Source organism: Phyllosticta capitalensis, assembly GCF_038381095.1.
Source record: "Phyllosticta capitalensis strain CBS 128856 chromosome Unknown BKA78scaffold_8, whole genome shotgun sequence".
Lineage (NCBI taxonomy): Eukaryota > Fungi > Ascomycota > Dothideomycetes > Botryosphaeriales > Phyllostictaceae > Phyllosticta > Phyllosticta capitalensis.
The window spans coordinates 424,930-448,066 of NW_027117446.1; the positions used below are offsets into that span (position 1 = coordinate 424,930).

The window sequence follows — 23,137 nt, forward strand, 5'->3', positions numbered from 1 at the left end:
AACTTCTACCTTATACTTAACTATATTTACCCTTTTTAGCAATTTAAGGGTAGCTAATGACATTATATTAGAGACTAAGACCCTAAGCACCTCTATAGATTATAAGACTTCCTATAGTATATATACTAAGATAGGCCTATTACTAAGCAGACTTACCTTATAAGAAGCACGCTTAGGGAGCTCTCTAATTTTAAGGTTATTAAGAGAGATAAAGTAGTATAACTCTCTTAAGCAAGATATACCTCCTAGTAATAATAATCCCTATAAGTAAGAATAGAGCTAGGTAAGGAGCACACCCTAGAGCTTACTAATAATAATAATTTCTAGATTACTAACAATAATAGGTTTACTAGTAATAATAGCACCTAGCTTACTAAGTATAGTAATTACTAGATATCTACACTACTATCTACTCCTATACTACATTAAAACCCTTTAGCAAACGCTACTAATAATAGGGAGTCTAATAATATATAAGCTAAAGCTACTAGTATAACTCTAATCTAGTATAATAACAGGTATCCTCCTACTTATTAAGCCTTATAGCACATTAAACTATACATCTAGCAGCTCTAGCTTACTAGTAGTAACTATAAACTTAACTCTAGTAATAAGAATAAACCTAACTCCTCTCTACTACCTCCTCCTTATATATACAAGTGGCGCGCACCTACCTCTATAATAAGTAAACTACTAGTACCTACTATTACTATAGCTCCTCTAGTATTTAATTAAGCCTAATTTAAGAATATAGTCACCTAAGCTATATAGGCAGCAACATAAACTCTTATAGAATAAATAGAAGGATAGGTAGGATAGTAGGGTCAGGGTAGAGAGTATACTAATAGGGCTATATATACTTATAATAGTGCTACTTACAGTGGTACTATATATACTTATAGTGGTGCCACACGCGCTTATAGTGGTGCTATATATAGTAGCTATAGCTGTGGCTATAGACACAGCTGTGGCACTTATAGTTTATAAAGTAAAGCAGGCAGGGCAGCAGGCAGGGCAGCAGGTAGAATAGCAGGTAGGTAGATAGATAGGCAGATAGGTACTAAAATACTAAGGATTTAGAGCTCATAATAGATAATATAACTAAGCACTAATATAGACAGCAGCAGGGCCTCACTTGTGCGCAACACTATACCCAATTTGGGGGGGGGTGGAAAATAGCCACTTGGGGGGGTGGAAATTATCCTTCCCCCTTGGACGATACGACTTGTGGATGGAGAGGCAAATACGCCATGGTTCGTCGACTGACTCTCCGAAGCACTCCATGCTGTCGTCACCAGCATAGTACAGCACGTCCACGCGTGGGACCAGTTTTGGCATGATGTCTTGGACCATCTTTGCGAAATTGCACCACCTTGTGCGCTTAGCTATCCGGGCGAATTCAAGGTCCGCATCAGCAGCCTGTGGTAGAACCTGCTGTTCAGTCTTAGACAGCCTTGAAACCAGATCCTCTGCGGACTTGGAGAGTTCTGAACACCGTGAATTGTGGTTCAAAAAGTCTTGCGTCCGGATATTACGAATGAAGCGGTGCCTGGCATCCGAGGAATGGCTGGAATGCGTCAACTCGGAGTCTGAATCCTCCACCGTCTCTCCAGGATCTTCCTCTAGCTCGGGTATCTTGAGGCCCCAGATATCTGCGATCTTGGTATGTGTTCGTGACAGGGACGTGAGTACGGCGTCCCTTGTGGTCCCGCTTGCTTCAGCATGACCAGCCGGCCATTCTTGATTCTTGCACCAGTAGCCAATAGTATCATCGACTCTTTCCGGATCGCGAGGGGCAATCTGTCCACCATCTTGAGCGGACATCAGGTTGGGCATTTTTTGAGTCTCTTGTTGGCCAGATAAAGATTCAGAGTAAGACCCTGGACGCATGTCGTTGAGAGACCGGGACGCAGGGGAATGGGTCTTGGGATTACTGGGTCCGATTATTGAATCAAGGGCAGAGCGAATGCGGCGAAGATGCATCGGCGCCCACTCCCTGTACAGAGCCATGACGAACCTATAGCTCCTCCACCTATCCTGGGTTCCCGGTGTCGCAAACTTGTAGTCGCCAATCTTTCGCCGAAAGTAACTCTTCGGTTTCTCGATTTCACCGACCTCGGCATAATGGCCGTAGATGGCAACTGAAAGGGTGTCGTAGACGATTGAAAAGGCAACAATCTGGCGATCGATCTCATGCGCTCGGTCTGCATTCGTGTAGAGCTCAACAACAGCGCGTACGGCGACCATGGCACTATTCGCATTCCGTTCTTCGCCATTCAGGCGCCACTCGCCATGTTCCGACTCAAAGTCCGGCTCAACGAAGAGAAACGGGAAGTAGAGCTCTGGAGTTGCTCTGTATGGGTTGAATTGTCCTTCTTCGAAAGCTGGCTGGCCAATCAAGATGCGCTGCCTGATCGAGAAAGCATCGTGCTGGAAGCCTACCGAGTGAGCGGGCGTCGGATAGTAGTCGAATGGTGGAGAGGATTCAGACCAAGGTTCATTGACGGATTCCCAGAGGTTTTCAAGACCAGTTTCTCCCATTGCGTAGAGGTGGTCGACGGGCGGAACCAGTAAAGATCCAATTGCAAAGACAACTTTGCTGTGGTATCCTTGCTGGAGTCTCTCTAGAATCTTTTGCAATGCGGGATCGTCGAACAAGGAAGGTGATGGAACAGGACAATTTGACCGGAGAAGGCTCAAGTAAAACTCGACGCTCTCCGAGCAAGGCCCTTTACATGAATCTTCCAAAGTCCCCCGCAGTATCTTCTCCATGTTTGGAGACTGGTTCTGTTTCTGCTCCTCAAGTATACGAGTAGTGATTGCATGCATCTCAGGCCAGAGAACAGAACTGTAATCAAGAGCATTATTCTCAGCCGCTGCTGACTTGAAACGTCCTCCTTCATAAGACGACTGTTCACTGGGAGATTCTTCAATCTGATCCTCATCAGACCATTCCGTGTCTGGCTTGCGGTGTTGGGGAACCGGAGGGGCTTCATCATCGTCGTCTCTCTTCCGCTTCTTGCCCGCATCTTCCTGTCTCTCTGGATCCGTGAACGCCCCCGAAATTTCTTGGATATTTTGGTCGTTTCGCGTTTCATTCGCATTGAGAGCAGAGCCCTTTGTGAAGGTTGAATCTGCATGTACCGCATGAGGGTTTGAAGAAGAGTCAAGACGACCGGAAGAATCGGCCATCTTTGAAAAAGTTCGGGAAGGATTCTCGAGAGTAACAGTGCCAGATGAGGAGGATTCAGCTTTCAACAAGTGATACAGAGGGTAGAAATTTAAAAAAGCCCATCCGTGCCCTACCTTAGGCAGAACAGCCAGGGTTCGCACAAGACTCAATCTTACTGGAACCACGCCATGCGCGGCTGATCAGCGCTTCCTTCCTGGTTGGTTGGGTCGCTAAGCGCGGTGATTCGCCAGAATTTAAGCGCCAGTGTACGCCGCACACGTTGGATGTTCCACAGACAGGCAGAATTCAGGAACAGTCATGAATTTGAGCCATTCAATTGTCTACTGCGCCAATTCTTGGTGACCAGTTGGTGATTTCTGCCTAGTACTCCTGCACTTTGGGATTGCGCTGACCGAAAACAGCCCAGGCACCATACACTCCTCCTGTCACTCTCCGCTTTGAAGCGCCACCAGTTTCCTCGGCCACTCCAGCCACACATCCATTCCTTCCTCTCCTGAGAGCAGTCCCCCCACTCTCGTCACCAAATGCTCGCTCCAACCCTGAATATACCATCCCAACGGCACAATCGTTGCAGAGTCGAGCAACACCGCGTAGTACGCCACTAGAAGCAAGGCCCTCGAATCGCGTGCGCAAAGGCAATGGATGAAATCTCCTCTTATCCTGTAAAGCCAACCAAAGACAAACTGGTTGTGGATATCGCCGTCGTAAGAGCCCTCGGGTCCGTAACCGTAATTGGCGGCAAAGATGGCGACGAGGTCGTCGAGCGCAGCGATGCAAGCAGCAACCTTGTCTTTGTCGGTGCCCTCGTTGATGAATTGGCGAAGGTGGCCCAGGGCTGGCTCCCAATCGATGCGCTCGAAACCCTCGCGGCGGTAGACGGGGACTTGTGGCTCGGGCTCCGGCGCGCCTCCACTGGGTCCTAGCGGTGCCATCAGACCAGCGAACAACACCTCCGGCCTGAATGACGCGTAGATGATGCGGAGGCCGTGGACAAAGGGGATGGACTGGTGGTCGTCGCTGTCGTCGATGGAGCAGACGAGAAGGTCGTTTGGACCCGTGGGGCCGGCGGCGAAAGTGCAGTAGGAAACCAGGACGGCGGACAGGTACAGGGCGCCGCAGTTGGTTGGGTTCGGCGCTGCCATCAGGCATGTGAAGCCGGAAAGGCCAGACGAGAAATGCTGTTGCGCAAGGGCGAGATATTCGGCGCGTGTTCTTCGGAGCAGCACATGCCGCAGTCCTTCGGGGTCTGCTGCAATGTGATCCGGCGTCTTTCCGTGCCCGCCTCGTTTCTCCTGTTGCAGCGCCAGTCGAGAAAGGTCGAAAGCCGCGACTGAGAGAATCAAATGGAGGACAAAGGGCCATCGCAAGCCCATCTGAGGAGCATTGTGTTCCCAAAAACGGAGAATTTTGTTTTTGCAACTGCTGTTGCCCTTGCCGGCAAGAGTGGCAGCAGTATGTTGGACAAAGTGGAGGAGAGGCTCCGCGTCGTCAATGTTGATAAGAGGTACGGGTTCGCATGCAGGTGGGGTGAGTAAAGGAGCTATTGTGGTGGATCCTGGCGTGCTCGCCTCTGTGCCACTTGCAGGCGGCGACGGAATTGCGCTGCCAGTTGATTGCGAAGATTGCTCGAGCGGGGACTTTTCGTCAATTGCTGCATCTTTTGCAGAAGATGGAGTCGTTGATGTCGTGTCTTTCCAGTTCTTTCGCGGCCTTCCTCTACCTCGTCGCACCGAGACGACGGCAGGTAAATCTGATATGACGACCGTCTCGACCCCTGGCGCGAGATCACATGGTACGCCAAACCGGACGCAGTTACTGCAGGGCTTCTCCTCATCGCACTGAAAGCTTTCAATGTCAGTGGCGGCGATGGCTTGAGTTCTGGAAATGGATGGTGCGAGGAGCAGTAGCGTGTGGATGACGATCAGGGCCGCAGCCATCCACAAGACTCCCGAGGAATAGTAGATGCTGCACTGTGAATCCCAGTCGGCGGGCAAAAATGGCGAGGATTCCATTGCGGTGCTCCTATGAAAGAGACAGGAGATTTCGATGGAAATTGAGACAGGATAGCGGGCGACGTCAAAGAAAAAGGACGAGACGACTGACCTTGACTCTTCGCCTCTTGCAAGTTGTGCAGCCCGCCCGCGACTTGCGATGAGGTCTTTTGGTCTTTTTCGTTTGCGATCTGACCGCCGGCGTCATATTTTTCGCTTTGGGCGTCGACGGGAAGACTAGATGATTCGGCCGAGGTTGTGACAACGGAGGCGTTGCGGCTGCGAGGGGTGTCGCTCTGGTGGAATTCTCGCATCAGGCATCCAGGCAGAACAAGAGAATCGCCCCTATTGGTCAGCGGCCACTTCCCGATAAGGCAATTGCGACAAACGAAAAATGAATTTTCGCACTTGTCATATGCGAATAAACATCAAAGGTGGGTACCTAGGCGCGCACTCTCTTCCTCGCGTCCTATTTTCGTCCTGCGTTTGCTCGCGTTTGGTGATTTCCAAACGCATTTATGGACCGAGGTTTCCGGCGTCGCGATTCTTTTTCATCCTCCATCATTCACCTCTTGCAACACCGATTCTCGGATCGGCCAATTCTCGAAGAGGCTCTGTCGACGCTTGAGCCCACCGATTCAGTCAAACTTTCGCAGCCACTGTGTTGCCTTGAGCTCGCACCGACGCCGATTCTCCAATCCTTCAATTCCGTCAACACCGCTATCGACTAGCGTTCAGCACTCTCAGTCTCTTCAACGCGCCCCGACGTCATCGAAATGGCGTTCAACGATGGCCCTCCCTTTGGCCCAGTCGTCAATGGCACGATGGTCGTCGTGTTTTGGGAATACCGACCAAGCGAGAGCGCCGGCTACGCATTCATGGCCCTCTTCGCGCTGGCCACTCTCGGACACCTGGCGTATCTGATCTGGCTGCGGGCCTGGTTCTTTCTTTTCTTCATCCTCGGCGGTATCTGTAAGTCTGCAGCAGTCTTTGCGAATGTGAATAAGACGGAAGCGCTGACATGAATGCACCTCCAGGCGAGCTCTTCGGCTACTACGAACGCTCCAAGGCTCACACTCAGGTCACCATCCTCGATCCCTGGCTCCTACAAAACATGTTACTCCTCGTCGGTCCGCCGCTCCTCGCAGCCAGCGTCTACATGTCGTACGGACGCATCGTACAAGCTCTCCACGACGACGGGACGCCAAAGAAGCGCAGACGGGACAGGGGCTGCTGCGCCCGCTGCTGCATTTCCTGCTGGTCCTGTTCCCCCACCAAGCTTTACGTCCTTTTCGACATTGTCGCCATCTTCACCCAGCTCATTGGTACCGTTTTGCCTGCAAGCGGAACTGCTCAGGGCCGGCGCCTGAGCAAAATCGTCGTCCTGGTCGGTCTCTTTGCGCAGCTCATTGCTCTGGCTGTGTTCAGCATCACCTGTGGCCGCATGCACGCCAGGCTAAGGAGATCGCCCACTCCCAACATGTGCGCCGAGCCTGGCGTGAATTGGCTGGGCCACTTCATCGTCCTTGAGATTGCGGCCGTCATGCTGATCGTTCGGAGTATCGTCAGAGGTATCGAGTTTGTTGGCGGAACGAGTGGTTTCGTTGGAAGCCACGAAGTCTTCATCTACCTGTTCGATGGCGTTCCCATGCTGGAAGTCATGGTGGGATTCTTGGTCCTGCACCCGGGCCGGTTGGTCAGAGAGGTTAGGAAGAGGTTGCAGAGGCAAACGGATGTGCAAATGTCATTGCGAGACGGCGCTACCCCTCCGTCATATTCCGAGAGTCGGTCTCTTGAGGAGAATAGGCCAGCTCCTGAGGAACGAGAGTAGAGGTGGCAGGCTCCACCTCACAGGCGTCCTTCATTTCGGTGCATTGCATGGCGCCACACATCAAGTCCTTTCAGTCTTATAGTCAAATTAGCAGAGCATAGAGCGCGATTAGCGGGAATAATAGAGCAGCAACAGTCAGACACAATCCGCAACAGCACACACCAAAACTTTTCGATTGTTCGGATTGCACAGGAACTTGTCATTACCGCATCTGCCACCATACAGGTCCATGGTATTCACACAACTCAATGAGTCGTGGAAATTCTTCAAAGACTGATAGAAATGTGCCACGATGACTCCTCAGTCGCCGTTTCTTGGTCACGGGCTCTCTGATCCTGGTAGAGATGAACTGGCACTGAACGCATCCCCAGGAGGCAAGTCGTCAATGGCCGAGCATATTCGCTCGAAATGCGATAATGCCCAGGTCTTGTACAAGCTTTTGACAAAGCGATGACTCAACCACTGATCATGATCGCAGGACTGAGGCATGCTGAGGTTGCAAGACCAAAAATATCTCGCAACGTTGTGCTGATAGTAGCGAATTTCTTTGCCGTCAATCACCGCATAGTGACCGTTGATTGTAACCGTATCAGTGTCGTATGTGATTGACCAGGTAAGAATGTTGCGATCGATCTCGTACGCGCGATCGACGTATCGAAATAGCTCGACAACGCCGCGCATTGCGGTGGCCGCATGGGGAGTATTTCGGAGCTCCATCGCGCAAAAGTTTCGCCCCTCAGGAGAAAGTGAGGGTGTGGCTTCGACCACCAGGAACGGGAAATACACGTCGGCGGTGGCAGTAAATAGACTTGTCTTCGATCCACATCCGAGGTGAGGTCGCATCTTTGCCATTCTTCCTTTGGTGAAAGCCTCTTTGTCGAAGCCCACAGAAATTTCCGGGTCGGGGGATGGCGGAAACAAGGGAATACATCTGCACCAGGTCTGTCTGACCGTTTCAGCCAGGATACTCAGACTAGGTTCGCCCCGTATGCGAAGCTCTGCTGCAGAGGGCACGAGGAGTCTTCCAACGTCGTTAACAAGCCTCGCTTTGCTTTTGTGCCTCAACTCAAAGCAAAGTTCTCCAAAAAATTCGTTGTCAAACAAGGTGCCTGTTGGAGTAGACTCTTCAGAATCGAGCAGGTTCCTGCAGATCAATAGGCTCGCGAACGTAATCCCGGGTGTTGATTCTTGCGTGTAGATTGACCATCTCACCACATTCTCCGCAGGAGTAACGCTGAGAATTCCAGAGTCTTCTCCTGGTCTCTGATGGTAGCGCAGTGCTTCGGTCGTAATATAAACTGGGATCGGGTACTGGGGCTCGCCGCGTCTGACTCGAGATCCGGGGAGGACAGGGACAACCGAGTCCGGCTTCCCATCCCATGAGCTTGCTAGAGGGTCAGTACTACCGGCTCTGAGTTCAGGTTTCAGCGCTGATTCCTCTTCCTCGACTTTGATATTGGAAGTCGATTGCTGAGTAGAGGACACGGGCCCATGCATTTGAGCCAGGACGGACGAGACTTTCTCCAGCTCCAGCACCGATTCTTCTTCCTCGACTTTGATATTCGGCGTTGTTGGCTGGCCAGAGGGCATGGTGTCTTGGATCTGAGACTGTTCGCCTGCGGTTTCCTGATACGTCGCCAATTCCTGTTCCTCGACTTTGACGCGGATTTGGGGCTGGCGGCTGGGGGATTGCTATTCCGGCGTTGATTCTTCTTGCTGGTTCTTGAACTTGCCGCGCTTTCGATCCCGACCACACGGAGATCTCGTAGGCTTGTGAGACTCGTTCTTCTCGTCCTGGCCTTTAAGCGGCTGGGGTCTCTTTCGCTTGGATGCCCGGGATCTGCCCATGATTGCAAACAGTGCCAGTCACAAGAATTTGGTGTAGTAGAATGCGAAGATTGAAGTCGAGACAGGATGTGGCGAAAGACAACGCGCGACGGTTGTGAAGGGAGAAAGACGCGTTGCGTTGGAGAAAGAAAGCACGACGTGACGTTGTCGCGTCGGCTAATTTTGGCAGGCAACCATGGTCGATCTGAGCGCACGGTCCATACCTTATTTGAAGGTTGCGCGACGTAAGCGGGCGCTTCGCGCTTTCTCTGATTGGCTGTCTGCCGCTTGACGACACGGCGAAACTCGACGACGGACGTCGTTTCTACAACCCACTTACTTTGAGTGACGTTTTGGCATCAGCTCCGCTACAAACGTTTGAGCTAATGTATTCTGCCAGCAAGCCCGCTCGCCGCAATGCGACAACTCGCTGCTCTCAGCTCCCGCACCGCTGCTCCAGGCTTGTTCCTCAGTTTGCCCACATCGTACTCGGCGCTGGATTTCATGGACAGCATCGAAGCTGCCCAGTCCCGTCTCGCGGAAGAGCGCTCAGTCTCTAACGCAATGCCACCCCTTCTTGACACCAATTGTCAACCTCGGCCGTCGTGGTGATTGGGTCGAAGAGACTAGAAACGGAAACACGATTCACCCAATGACGCCTTGGCCGCGAATGAAGCGCACATCGGACATGCGTGCAAACAGCTTCCTCGAGTCAGGTTTTTTGGATCTTTCAATGGGGCTGCGCGCCTTCACGGTCGTACAAACGTGGACGTTTCCCCACAGAGCACGCTCGCCTTCAAGGCCAGCGCCACAGCACCACCATCAAAAGCCAAAGAGCGGCTCCTCCATCGCCCCACCCGAAAACCAAAGACCACAAAGTCAATCTCCAAACTCCGGCAAAAAAGAAAAAAGAAGGAGAAAAATTACTGCCATCGCTGAGACTCGAACTCAGATCTCTACGCGTTAGTCCTAAAGGAGGATTCTTACTACGTAAGTTTGCCACCTACCGGCACATAGCGTGCTAGCTTGCACCACGACAGCTTTTTGTTTGGATGTGGTGCCGGGCTTTCAAGATATAAAGGTGGGTTGGGCGCAACAGTGACGGTAGGCAGCTCATGCTGATTACTGTGCGCAGGAAGCGATGGATGGAGAGGCTGGTGTCAGTCTCCAATGCCGCTTGATATATCCTTCAACGTTTGAAAGTCTCAATTTACATCAAGCATCAGTCTATCCTCTTCCACCTGCAATTCCGCATCTTGACAAAGACGTCCAACTCCGAATGGGCCTGGAGCTTGTGGCGCACATTTCAACGCCGCACGCGCAAAATGACTCCTTGCAAAACTCCGCAGTCTTCACCAGCAGAAGCCTTCCAAGCTTCCAGCCTCGACGCTACCTAGCGTCCCCAACCGTTTCCTCTTGACACCGCCGCACGGCACGGCGGCGGGGGCTATGACCGCGTCCTAGGCTCGCATACTGGCAGAATCGCTGACATCCAAGTCAGTCAGGTGGCACAAGTTTGACCCGGTACATTACCAGAATGGCGGCGAGCATTTCGCTGCAAGCTCAACGACGCATACGCAAATCCTGTGGCTAGGACGACGCCGACGAAAGATATCACCAGCTCAGCGATGTCGATGCCGTCGGCAGGGCTGATTGATCGGGGAGTGGGTGCCATTGAGTCTCCTGCCAGGGCTCGTCAGAAATGGAGGTTTCGGCGGAGGGCGATCCTCATACTGCGCTAAATTACTGACGATTTCGAAGACGAAGTGGAGCTCTGGATTGTATGGGGAATCAACCGCTGAAGAGCTGCTTCGGAGAGCATTCGGCCTCTTTAACGAAGGACATGATAGCCGCAGCCTGCCTGTGGTAGCACGATGCCTGTGGTAGCACGATGCCTGTGGAACCACCACAGCACCGTGGGCTACCCTGCATACAACCAGGCTGTGCCAATCCAATTCTTCAGCCCTGGTCTGTATTCACCCAACCACAGCCCAAATGGGTGTGCGCCCGCGCTGTGGTCGTACCGTTTGTTTGGACAGTCTCTAATACTTCCTCCATGTGGCACGAATCCCCGGCAAATCGGTTGTTTGGATGTGACAAAACTCCCTGGCCATACCATCCATCTCATCCAGGGCGCGCAACCATACCATCTCACAAACTCCTGTGTTACCAACGCTTCCGCAGACGCATTTGGTTCTACTCGCTTAAATTCCGTTTGGCCAAAGACGCCGTCGCCACATTCCTTCTACCCATCGGCCTTTCAAAGACGCAACATGGCGCAGTGGGCAAAAATAGAGGCCGCTGCTATCGTCATTTCTCAGCCCTCATGGAGCGATTCAACACGTGGGGCTCGAGTAGCCCTAGCTTGGTGCTTGACTCTGGCTCATGGACAACGAAGGTCCGTCTATTACCAAAAATCCGTGGCTTCAGCCTGCCTATTTCGTCGAACGTGTTGTGGTGACTTCATCCCTCGTTGCCGCCACGACCTTCTGGTGAGCTAAGCTTCAACGGCAAGACGATGCATGCCCACAGCAGCCTCGCGCCTTGTCCAAGTTTGCACCAAAGGTCTGTCTCTGCTTGTGACGTGGAGAGCCTTTGTCGAAAAACCTCCCCCATTGCATGAGATTCGCAGCCCGTTTGGGCTTTTATGGACGTCAAAGCCAGCATCTCGGGCGGGCGCTTCGGCATAAGGTGTCAAGTGTGAGTTTATGAAACACAGAGATGTGTGCACTACGAAATCAGCGTGTGGGTGAGTTGGTGCAACGCCACACGAACGAAAAGCCGGACATGTTCCAATGCTGCAGTCTCAAAGGCTTCTCACACGCGCGCATCAGGTACAAGGTGTCGACCGAGCGGGAAGATGTGGCGGCGAAGCGTGGACGACCCAATTTCTCTGTTCGGACAGTTCTGTCTGCTAGAACAGTGCTCACACTGGCGCGAAGGTGCCTAGCCACTCCGGAAGTGGTGTTGTGGAAAGGTCAACGAATCACTGAGAAGGATCTCGTCGATTCAATTACACGAGCACAATCCAGCTTTCATGAAGGCCAGCCTGGAGTCTCTAAAAGATAATGTCTGCAATGCAAACAAGCTGTTGCGCCATCGTCTGGTCCAAGACGTCCTGGTGTTAAAACTGAAAAAGTCCACGCCGAATTGAACATGCGTCTGATGCGATGACGTCGGAAGCAGGAAGGACAGGGCGACGTGTTTTGGTAGATTTGAGCACGCGAGCGCGTCGCGACCGAGATGTGTACCTCGGGAGGGGAGCTTGAAGAAAAGGGGTTGCCTGTCACTTGCAGGCAACACAGGGGGGTCGTCGCCCCATTGATTCCATTTCGAGCACAACACACAATCTCATCTTCGAAAGATTGCTTCATGCAGATTCAGAGGACTCACCACCATCTTATCAACGCGCACCCGCCCCAACCAACCGCGAACACCAGCGAAGCAGCACAACGCCGCGCCGCAGCCGCAGCCGCATGCGTCAGCAACCCTCGGGAAAAGGCACCGACGCCAGCAGTTCGGTCTGGCAGGACGCTAAGCGCGGGCACCAGTCAAAACAGACAAGCCGGGCTCAACCCAGGAATCCTGCCGGCAAATTATCCCCAGACAAGCTAGCGCCGTGCGGACAAGGTGTTGACATGCTCGACGCCATGACGATTGTGGCAGGTGAGCGACGCGGAGCCCGCGACTCCAGAAGTCTGTCTTTTGGGGAAGCTACGTGCGCCGATCGGTCGGGGAACTAGGGAGGGAAAATTTTCTTTTTTGACGTTTGTGACGGGGTTTTGGGTTTGTTGGAGGGTGGTGGCCCTGGCGCGCGGCGGCGATTGCCCCGAGACGAGGTTGCCGACGAGTCGGTTTGCTGGAGGGCGGACCGGGGTTGCGATGATGGACTGGGCTGGCCTCTGCTGGGCTGAGATTGAGTTTGGCGTTGGGGATGGGAGAGTTTGGTGGGAGTTGGAGTCTGGGGAAGATGAGGATTGATTTCGAGGGAGTTGATGATGGAGAGGAGCACAATGGCCTGGGGTGTCGGTCTGGTGGTCGGCTTGGTAGGGCAGTGGTGATAACGGAGAAGGTGGCACAGTGGTGGTAAAAGGCCGAAGCAATGGTCAGAGTCAGGCGGGGAGCGGGCGTGCAGTGGGGCAACCCCAGGTCTTGGCCAGTCAACGCGGGGCTCCGCAGCCATCGACGACCATCACATCTGCACGCCCATCTCGGCGCCGTGGCACGCCTGCTGCTGAACGGCGCTGGTATAAAGCCTAGCTCCTTCGCCCGTTTCTTGGTAGTCAGCCGCCATTCCTCTGCCCAGGCCCAGCTCACGACGCCGTTGAGAGACTGCATCTCGTCTTTCTCTTCTCCTCCTCCTCGTCTTGTCTTGCCGACATTGATCGCCAGGCTTGTCGTTGCTTGTCACGTCTTGGCTCGAGGCTTCGCCCGCAGCCCCCTCCGCCCCGCCCTGCACCCAAGACCTTGTCGCGACCTTGGCGACCCACTGAACCGCCCACCATGGCCGAGAAACACGACGACCTGCCCGAACAAACCGAATCCATTTCTCCGCAACCCTCGCCCGCATATCCGTACCATCATGCTACCACGGGACAAATCACCAGCACCACAGTCTCGGGCACCGCCCAGCCGGGCCCCGACGAACATGTCAGTGTCGGCCAATACATCGCAACGCGCATCCCCTCGTTGAAGCCGCCCATGCACAAGGCGCCCAATCCTATCAAACTGCTGCGCTTGCTCAACACGCGTCAATGGATGTTTTTCCTCGTTGCCTTCATCGCCTGGACATGGGACGCTTTCGACTTCTTCACCGTCTCGCTAACCGTCGAGGATCTCGCCGAGGAGTTTGGAAAGAGCAAAAAGGACATCACTTGGGGCATCACTCTGGTGCTGATGCTGCGCTCCGTCGGCTCTATCCTGTTCGGTATCGCTGCCGATAGGTACGGTAGGAAGTGGCCATTTGTCGTCAACAACGTCCTGTTCATTGTCCTGGAGCTCGGCACTGGTTTTTGCAACACATACAAGCAATTCTTGGGCGTGCGCGCGCTGTTCGGTATTGCCATGGGCGGGTTATACGGCAATGCTGCTGCGACGGCGCTTGAAGATTGCCCCGACCAGGCGAGGGGCATTGTGTCGGGAATGCTGCAGCAGGTTTGTTTCTCCCCTTGTTTCTCCCCACACTCCGCGCTTAGTCGCTCGCTTCGTTCCGACGGCCGCCTCACAGACCCTGGCTGACAAGATTGTGCGCTGCAGGGATACGCCTTCGGTTACCTCCTAGCGACCGTTTTTGCGCGTGGCCTTGTCAACACCACGTCGCACGGCTGGCGGCCGCTCTACTGGTTCGGCGCATGCCCGCCCGTCCTCATCATCCTCTTCCGTCTGTGCCTCCCCGAGACCGAAGCCTACCAAGAACGCCAACAGGTGCGCGCGGCGGGCCACAACATCTCGGCGACCTTCATGGCCGAAGGCAAAGTGGCGCTCAAGAAGCACTGGCTGCTGCTCATCTACATGGTGCTGCTCATGGCCGGCTTCAATTTCATGTCACACGGCTCGCAGGACATCTACCCCACGATGCTGGAGAACCAATACAACTTCAGCAAGGACGCCGTCACCGTGACGCAGGTCGTCGCCAACCTGGGCGCCATGACGGGCGGCACCGTCGTGGGCTACGTGTCGCAGATCTTCGGCCGGCGCCTCTCCATCATCACCATGTGCTTCGTCGGCGGCGCCCTGCTGTACCCGTACACCTTTGTCAGCGACTCGAGCGTCATCGCCCCCGCCTTCTTCCAGCAGTTCTGCGTCCAGGGCGCCTGGGGCGTCATCCCCATCCACCTCATGGAGCTCTCGCCCGGCTCCTTCCGCACCTTCGTCGTCGGCACCAGCTACCAGCTCGGCAACCTCGTCTCCTCTGCGTCGTCGACGATTGAGGCCACCATTGGCGAGCGCTTCCCCCTGCCGCCCAAGGGCCACACCAAGCGGTACGAGTACGGCAAGGTCATCTGCATCTTCATGGGCTGCGTGTACGCGTACGTTATCCTGCTGTCGTTGGTGGGCCCGGAGTACCTGGGCAGGCAGTTCGACGTTGCGCACGATTCGGATATGGAGGAGGCTGCGAATGTGGACCATGAGGGCATTGAGCGCATTGTGCATCACAGCGATGGCACGGCGACCGTGGAGAAGACGGGAGTATAGGTAGGTTTCGAAGGGTGCTGGTGATGGTGCTGTGCACTGATGCCGGATATGTGATGTTGCGGTGTTGATTTCTGCTGTATATATTGTGGAGATTTTGTGCGTGTGTCGTTGATATTGGTAGGAGAGGGAAGAGGAACTTACAATGACGTTATGATACGTACGACCCGCGTCGTCAACTTTCTAATACTTGTCGGACACCTTTCAACGTGATAGTATCGGCCACTTGTTCCATCCTGCGCTGCGCTAACACCTATCCGGACTCTTGGTCGTCTACTCGGAGCCGTCCTTTATCTGTTGCTCGCTCTTGTGCTAACAATCTCTTGTACTTCCCATCACCTTGCAATCATGTCGGAGATTCCCCCTAAACTTCATACCCCTTAATTTGACGTTGGTTTTGCGCTGATGCGTGTCTGCAGATACCTATGACGTCAATCATCACAGCTGCAGGTCGGCATGGTAAAGTTCTTGGCGCTCCAAGTAAGGTACCTCTCCAAGCTCTGTGCATCACGTCAGGGACGGGTGGCTCACGAGGTGAGGTGGGGCGCAAAGTGCCAAGTATGTGGCCGTGATGAAATGACCATAGGTGTGGCGGTGGTGGCACAGCACAGGGTCGAGAATGAGGTCGCCTCGACATCCTGTTGGCCATTAACAATCACCAGTCAACTAGCCCCGCGCCGGCTTGGCCTGGAGGACTCAGTGTCACTGCAGAGCGTCTGCGTATTTTACCACAGCAATCGAGGGCGAATCTCTTCCCCATCGTAAAGTTACCCTCGCCCAGCCAATTGCCTTAGCGAACGCGTGTGACCCAACAGTCTGATTGGACAGTGTCGGGAACTTTGCAGCCGTCTGACATGCATGAGGGAAACCCTCCAGTCCGTATGTGACGGGGCGCAGCGGCGTGGCCCGAAGGCGCCCAGAGTCTCTCGCGATGGACCATATACTTAAGAGTTTGAATGCCTTTGCATCTCTCTGTCGCTGGCAAGATTTATCTCTCGCCCTGACTTCTACTCGTCTGGCCTTTTCCCTCTCAAAAGTGCCGCATCAATCAGCTTTCGCGACGCATCAAAGTACGTGCACAAGACGCCGCAACCCCCCCAAATGCTTATTCCATTGGACACTGACGCTTCCCCGGCCATAGATCTCCAGTCTTCAACACTTTCACCTTCAGTCACCTTCCATACATGGCGCCGGTCCCTCATTTATCAAGTAGCGATGGAATAAGCATCATTGGCATTGTCATATCATTCATTGGCGTGGTTCTGGCCACGAGTCTGGCATACGCCTCGCTGCGTCTCCAAACACTGGTCCACCATCGGGCCGCAGGTACGTACCATGTTGCACAAAGTCGCCGAGATGTATTTTGCTGATAAGTCTTCTATTTCAGAGCATCGAACACAAGACTGGATCGTCATTCTCCCGCCAAACCATCATTGGGACTGATCGAAAGCGACCGCTGGTGCAGCTGCTGGTACCATGCATCGGGCTGGGTTGGGCGCCTTTGGTTTTGCGGGCGCGTTTCTATTGACCACTCTTGCGCGGTCGGCATTCTACGAGAATAGACTCCCACCTCTAACTTGTTTCTTATTCCTAAATTCAGGACGCATTGCGTCTATTTGTCCGCGCTTATCGTCGTCTTGTCTTTTAGAACTGCATTCCACCATCCTGCTAGTTACGTCTTATGCTAGAGGCACGTAAGTCAGTGCTGGGAATTACCCCTGAATTTCCTACCCCTGACGACCCCTTCGCATCCAAATCTCAAATCGGCCAAATTTGTTCTGAATTTTTGTGGTAATGTTGTCCTGCTCGTCTGTAGGATGGGGCGACGCATCGTCCGCTCTGCCTTATTTCGTTGTTCCCGCTCGTGTGTTGTCTGTCGACCGCGGGGGAGAGGCATGCGCGTTGGCTGCTGGGTAGCCCTGTGCGACGCAACGGGGGAAACGTCTTCAGAAGGGAGGGAATACCACACCCGGGAAGCGGCCAGAACGTCGGATGCAAGCGCTAGATGCAGGTTGTTGGGCAATCTGGTCCAACTCGAGTGTCAAGGAATCATGCAGCGCGGGTCTGACGTCAAGCATCACGGGTGCACCTAGTTATCCCGGTCCCTTGGCCGGCAGAGTGGGCGGCGGGGCGCAGCTGGAGACGCCATAAGGCTGGACTGGTGGCACTGCAGAGAGACTGCTGACTTCGCAACAACAGAGAGAGGGCAGACTGCTGATTTGACTGTCCGTCATAATCCCTGTCTGGCAGGTGTGGCCGCTTATTTCGCGTCGGGCTATTCATGGCACACCTAGTCTTAAGCAACAGAGGTTATCGGACACGCCCAGCCCACACGATAGCGGCGTCCTCCTCACGGGCAGCATCTGCCAGACGCTTCTCCTGCAAATGCTCGCCCGCTATAAGGATTCGCAATGGCCTCGAAATCTTAGAGCTCGTCGTCCCCAAGATTTCCTTCCTGTTCATATTCTGGGTCGTCTGGTTGGCCATTTTTCGACACGGCGCTTCGGGAATTTCCGACTTTTCTTTTCGCGACGCCTAAATGTAGGTGACAAGCGGCACTGCAGCAGCAGCAGCAGCAGCAGCAGCAGCAGCAATCTCGTTGTGCAGTCCATTGCGAACTAATCTTTCGCCTCCTACTAGACCACAATTCTCGAATCGACTTTGCATTACATCTCAAATATGGCGCCAGTCCCTCATCTATCCCACAGCGACGGCATCAGCATTGCAGGCGTTGTGGTATCGTTCATCGGCATTGTTCTGGCAACGGGGTTCGCGTACGCCTCGTTGCGTTTTCAGACTCGGTCCCTCCGTCGCACGACGGGTACGTACCATGTTGCGCAAGCCAGCTTTTCAGTGCCTTACTAAGACTTACCTCCAATCAGAGCCTCTAGAAGACGAGTGGATCGTCATGCTCCCGCCGGTCCACCATTGGGACTGATGCCACGACATGTCCGTCAGACATGCATGTCAGTGCCGTTGGCGGGTACCTTGCCTGGGTTCCGGGCTACGAAACTTCAGAACGCTTCTTTGTACCCCTCTAAGCATTACGGACTAGTTGATTGGTATCTTTCAGAGTTATTGGGAGTTGGACAGGGGGGTCCTTTTTCTGAGCTCACGGCGTCGCGAGGCTTTGTCTTGACAACCACACATCTTTTTCATAGCGTGAAGCGACTGCGCGAGGCTTTCAATAGATGTAGCGGGAACAATGATTCACCGAAGAGTAATTTGCGGGAAGACGTTCCAGAAATCCGAAGTGTTGTTCGAATTCAGGGGTCAGGGGTAACACGATTCAGCATGCGGGTGCCAGCGCAACGCCGAGAAAATACAAGAGTCGCTTTACAAGGACACCTGACTTTTTAATTTTGCTAGTAAGGCTCAAAGGCCCGTTTGACAAGTAAGGCTGAACGACGCTGCCTTGTGCGACAATGCCCTCACTGAACGCAACGCGGCAATTCAATGGAAGACTGATGTGCTACTAATTGCGCACGGCAAGCGAGAAAAATCAATATTGAAGCTTGGCGCTAGGTGCTTCAGTCGCCACCAAAGCGCAGGGACAAGTAAAGCAAACTTGGTCTCCTTCTCCAATATAGACGACCTAGATGGGACTTCGAAACTAGTGTATTACAGAAGCTCGTTTTTCGTGTTGCACTGTTGACATTCTGCATGACTTCTAGATCAATCTCAACATGCCCCTCATCATAGACATCAAAGCATGAACGCGAAAACAAAAGACAGCATCCATTTCATTCCAACTGCGACCAGGTTGCAGCGCTCATCTGCGCATCTGGCCACGAGTCGCACGACCAAAGGCGCAGAGAGCCGATGCGAATGCTTTTGGTTGGACTGGTAAGCAAAAAAGTGCAAGGCCTGTGCCTGCGCCCCCAAAAGCCCCCGCCAGCAGCAGCCTCTTCAAAGCCCTAACTGATCACCCCTACATTACAACCCTCCGGCACCCCCGAATCACGTGTTCCCGTCCAATATTCTCCACCATCCGCCTCGACTACTTTTCTCTGGCTAACTCACTTGTTCGACGTTAACTCATCAGCTTCCTCACCATTATTTTTCCACGTCCTCTTAGTGATACAAAAGCTGCACCGCTTTCGTTACCAGCACCACTCACCCAGAAATCAGTCCCTTTGCCATCATATCAAAATGCCGCCAATTCTCCAACCACTTTGGCGGGGAATTATTGCATCTGTTCTACGTCCGCCTGCTTTCACCCCTGTGCTCCTGTGTCTTCTTCTTTTTTTCTTCTTTTTTTTTTTTTTTTCCTTCCTGGACATGATCCCACGAACACATGTAAGCCATGGAGTAGATGTATGCGTGTGGGAGGCATGTCGTGGTCGCAGTTCGTTGTAATTGGTCGCCATTTGCTCCTGATGCCGCGTGGCACAAGAAGTAGTGTGACCCGAGTCTTGTCGAGAGCGAACCATCCGAGGAGGAGCTATCACACTGGGAGAGTAAAGCTTTGTCGCTTGTTTTGAAACTTGCAGCGAGCCAGTAGGCTGCGCGGATGCCTCTGGCTTGTACGTCCAACATGACGGTATTGAAACCCAGTCGGACCTGGCGCGTAAGCCAGAGGCATGACTAAACTGACCTGGATTAAGGGTTGGACAGGTCCCGAGGCGCAGCGGCACTTGGGCGAAGGATTCCAAGATCGCCTTCATGGTCGGTATAAGGACTGAGAATGCCTTCGACGTCCCTCTGCTCGTCGCAAGAATTCTAGTCCTGCCTTTACTATTGTCGCTAATTTTCTAGCAGCGCACAACATAATACCTCAATTCGCAACGCATCAATGTATGTGGATATATTGCTGAAGAGTTCTTGTGGCGTAGCTGATTGGATACTGACAGACCTCTCTCCTGGCCCTAGTTTCCAACGTTTACCACATCCACGTCTAGGCATCCTTTGACAATGGCACCAATTCCGCCTCTGTCGAGCAGCGATGGAATCAGTATTGCTGGAGTACTTATATCCCTCGTCGGCGTGGTCCTGGCTACCAGTTTTGCCTATGCTTCCCTGCGCCTACAGACACTGGCCCACCGCCATGCAACAGGTTCGTACTACGTAACACAAAGTGGCGGATCTGCACCTTGTTAACTAGAGCTTCGACCCAGAGCCGCAAACACACGACTGGATTGTCATTCTCCCGCCAAATCATCATTGGGACTAAAGCAACCAATCATCTGATCGGGTCGACACATTACTGGCTGCTTATCGCAGCATACCCCCAAATTCTGGAGAGAAGGACCTCCATCAGCTTCTGTATACTGCAAACTTGTCGCAATCTTCAGGTCGTGTGTTTTTGAGTCGGCGAATATTTTTCAGGGGGTCTTGGTCTCCAACATAACTGGGCCACAAAAGCTTCATCCCAGCAAGGGCGACATATCTTTCACACTGTCTAAGGCTCCTATAGACGCGTTAGAAGGAATAAGAGAGGCAAAATCGATTGAAGAGCAGACGCGTCCAAAAATTTGAAGTGCTGTTTATTCGATCGCCAAAATTCAGGAGTCAGGGGTAACGTAATCCAGCACAGAGAAGTTTGAAATACGGACGCAAGAAGAGAGTCTCATATATTTTCAGGTCATTATGAGCTCTCCTTTCCCTTCCTACACACATCTGAGTCACATTGAACTGCTGATCGCAGCAAGAACTTGACCTAATTGAATGTGAAATCCTAGTGATACATGAAGTTACGCCAAAGACTCGCAATGCTACAACCAGAACATCGACCTTGAGAATCAATAAACTGGAGCGAGCTTCGAACAAGATCTTCCAAAAAAAATTGACAGCCATTCTTCCTCCTTCTTCCTTTAGAGCAACTAATTTGATCCAATCATATGTACAATACGATACAGAAAAGCCTGAAACTCCTCTATCGATGCGGAATCCTCTCGGAAGGGTAATTGCTTGCGTGGCAAAGAATCGGCCGTGTTGGAGAGAAGTGTGTAGCCATGAATTCGGATGACAGTGGACGTCGCTCCAGCGAGAGGATGCAGTGTCTGGATGACATGCAATCCGGTCCGTTATCCTTGCTGCCGTTCGGACAGCTGCAGGCCTAGACGACCGTCAATCAGATAGAGCTTCACCTTAAAATTTCAATTGCATTACCCGAGGGACGGAGAATCTTCAGTGTCTGTCGCTTGGCGGAAAGAGCCGCCCATGCAAATCCGGTTGCCAACAGCACCCCAATGGAGTTGACGACTACGCCCATAACATTTGTGACGGTGTCGGTCGAAGAAGAAGGAATCGGTGCCATGTTTCTGTCTTGAAGGTAGGTGGATGATGATGCAGGGAATTGTGAGGAATGGACTCGCCTTTGGTAGGAGGCCAGGAATTCTTATATACGCCTTTCTTGGTCTATTTCTGTACTCGCGGGCTGAACTTGACGAAAGGTAGCCCCAAGCAGTGCCTGTGCGTAGGCGGTGGAATACGGGTCAAAGTCTGCGAGTTGAGCATCTTGACGATCGACAGCCTATGAAGTACTCTCGAAGTCGATGAGCTTTGCAAGATGAGCGGGATCATGTTTCAAGGCGTCGAGGCCGAGTGAATGGTGGCGCAGATGTCGGCTTCAGCAGAGAGGCGCATGGTAGCCGTGGCGATGCGACGGCGCGATCCGATCGTGTGTGACGTCAACTGCATTCGATGGGCCCTGAAGCACTTCGAGGAATACTAAAGTGCATGGCAAGTGCCCTATAGTGAGCCAACCAGTCTTTCACACATCGCTGTTGACCTGCTCTTTTGCGTCTTGTGGTCAGAGTTTTGCGTCAAGCAGCGAAAGCGAGGGTCTCAGCCATGAACCATCGTCCGCTATGGTATTTCTCCCTCTCTTCCTAACGGTCGTCTCCCGCTTGGTCTGAGAGTGCGGTTCATTTGACCAGCCATGGGAGGCCTAGCCCTGACCACTGCTCCTCCGTCTACCAGGTCCCCTGACGCGTATCCTCTGTCCCCACTTGACCTTGCCTGGCCGCAGCAGTGGCAAAAAGCTTGGCCTTTTGTTTGTTCTGTCTTCCGAGATCCTGCGCCTGGTCCAGTGAAAAGAGACGGTTCAGGCCTGGGTTTTTGTTCACAGTCATAAGTTCTTTATTTGCTCCGTGTTTGCTGAGCTCGTTGTCCAACAGCAGCTTGCGATTTGGACATCAGAGGGATCATGAAACACAAATTTCATGTCGAGTTGGCTCCGGGACCGGCCGTTGGGATAAGCGTAGGACCTGAGGAATGGAACGTTCGGCGGTGCCCTGTCTTGCTCGACCAAGCACCTCAGGAAGCGCAACTTTGTCGGCGGGCAGGCGGCGAACCTCAGACGTGGCTTGCAGGCGCTATCTTTAGCATGCGGCGGACGTGCTACAAGTCTTTACTGTGCAGCGCCGCAACGACAAGAGCACAGACATTCGAGATACCAGGGGGCGAGGAGATGGACAATCATTTGGTTGATGTGGGACAGAAAGGCCGTGAGAAGGGGTCGAATTTTTGCTCGCTTTCCTCTACCAAGTAGTGGGCTTCTCGTTTCACGTTTCCAGCCAATGACGACGTTGTAGTACACCGCCAAATATACCGCCTGCTCGTCCTCACACAAGACTTACCATCTGGCTTCGAAACTTTTCGAAACAAATTTCACTTGTAAGAAGTTTTGACAGGTCATAACATCCAACCGCCTTGGGAAATCAGATAGACCGCACGCTTCTTGAGAATCGCGCGTCTTTGTCATCGGTTCAGGATCTTTTCGTGGGCTATGGATGCCTAGGACGAGGAAAGAGAGAAAACGGGGCGGGGGCAGGATAACAGGAGGTCGGCGTGGCTTGCGGATGAATGTGCAAGAAAAAAGGAAGAAGACTGCGCCACGCAAAGAAGAGAAGGACAAGGGCGAGAGTGAGGTTGGGAATCAAAGGAAGAGCAAAAGCATGATGTGTGAATGTGTCGTTGTGGTCGCTGTCAAAGTTCTTGCGGCCGCGGGGTCCTCTTTAGATATTAGTGTCAGGGGGCCCTCGGCCGAGGACAACCAGATGCGGAGATGCGGGGAGTTGAACCGGTCGGGCGAGATGAGCCCAGGGTATGAGGCCGGATTGCAGGCTTGGGTAACACACGGAGCGTGGGCGTGCATCA

At 53.0% G+C, this 23,137-nt stretch overlaps 6 protein-coding genes and 1 pseudogene across 7 annotated transcripts; 3 read left to right on the plus strand and 4 right to left on the minus strand.

Annotated features, from left to right (window-relative positions):
• Window positions 1–1,080: 1,080 nt before the first annotated feature.
• Window positions 1,081–3,237, minus strand: BKA78DRAFT_172553 (uncharacterized protein). The gene has a single exon (XM_066883273.1). The coding sequence runs from the start codon at window positions 3,190–3,192 to the stop codon at window positions 1,132–1,134; it is 2,061 nt and encodes a 686-aa protein (XP_066741715.1). The 5' UTR covers window positions 3,193–3,237; the 3' UTR covers window positions 1,081–1,131.
• Window positions 3,238–3,489: 252 nt separating this feature from the next.
• Window positions 3,490–5,574, minus strand: BKA78DRAFT_319900 (uncharacterized protein). The gene is made up of 2 exons (XM_066888902.1): window positions 5,297–5,574; window positions 3,490–5,031 (listed from the first exon to the last, which is right to left on the minus strand). The coding sequence occupies exons 1-2, from the start codon at window positions 5,390–5,392 to the stop codon at window positions 3,619–3,621; spliced, it is 1,509 nt and encodes a 502-aa protein (XP_066741716.1). The 5' UTR covers window positions 5,393–5,574; the 3' UTR covers window positions 3,490–3,618.
• Window positions 5,575–5,629: 55 nt separating this feature from the next.
• On the plus strand, window positions 5,630–7,154 carry BKA78DRAFT_285588 (RTA1 like protein-domain-containing protein). The gene is made up of 2 exons (XM_066885704.1): window positions 5,630–6,156; window positions 6,222–7,154. Exons 1-2 carry the CDS (start codon window positions 5,961–5,963, stop codon window positions 7,013–7,015), a joined length of 990 nt encoding a protein of 329 aa, XP_066741717.1. The 5' UTR covers window positions 5,630–5,960; the 3' UTR covers window positions 7,016–7,154.
• Window positions 7,155–7,169: 15 nt separating this feature from the next.
• BKA78DRAFT_319903 (uncharacterized protein) lies at window positions 7,170–8,960 on the minus strand. The gene has a single exon (XM_066888903.1). It carries the CDS (start codon window positions 8,603–8,605, stop codon window positions 7,334–7,336), a length of 1,272 nt encoding a protein of 423 aa, XP_066741718.1. The 5' UTR covers window positions 8,606–8,960; the 3' UTR covers window positions 7,170–7,333.
• An 809-nt stretch (window positions 8,961–9,769) lies between these two features.
• BKA78DRAFT_t145 lies at window positions 9,770–9,883 on the minus strand (annotated as a pseudogene). Its single transcript has one exon. The product of its transcript is annotated as a tRNA-OTHER (tRNA).
• Window positions 9,884–13,113: 3,230 nt separating this feature from the next.
• Window positions 13,114–15,258, plus strand: BKA78DRAFT_381506 (major facilitator superfamily). Its single transcript, XM_066893007.1, has 2 exons — window positions 13,114–13,996; window positions 14,099–15,258. Exons 1-2 carry the CDS (start codon window positions 13,346–13,348, stop codon window positions 15,035–15,037), a joined length of 1,590 nt encoding a protein of 529 aa, XP_066741719.1. The 5' UTR covers window positions 13,114–13,345; the 3' UTR covers window positions 15,038–15,258.
• Window positions 15,259–17,713: 2,455 nt separating this feature from the next.
• Window positions 17,714–17,972, plus strand: BKA78DRAFT_354744 (uncharacterized protein; the record flags this gene model as incomplete). The annotated part of the gene is made up of 2 exons (XM_066891787.1): window positions 17,714–17,855; window positions 17,917–17,972. The coding sequence occupies 2 exons, from the start codon at window positions 17,714–17,716 to the stop codon at window positions 17,970–17,972; spliced, it is 198 nt and encodes a 65-aa protein (XP_066741720.1).
• Window positions 17,973–23,137: the final 5,165 nt, after the last annotated feature.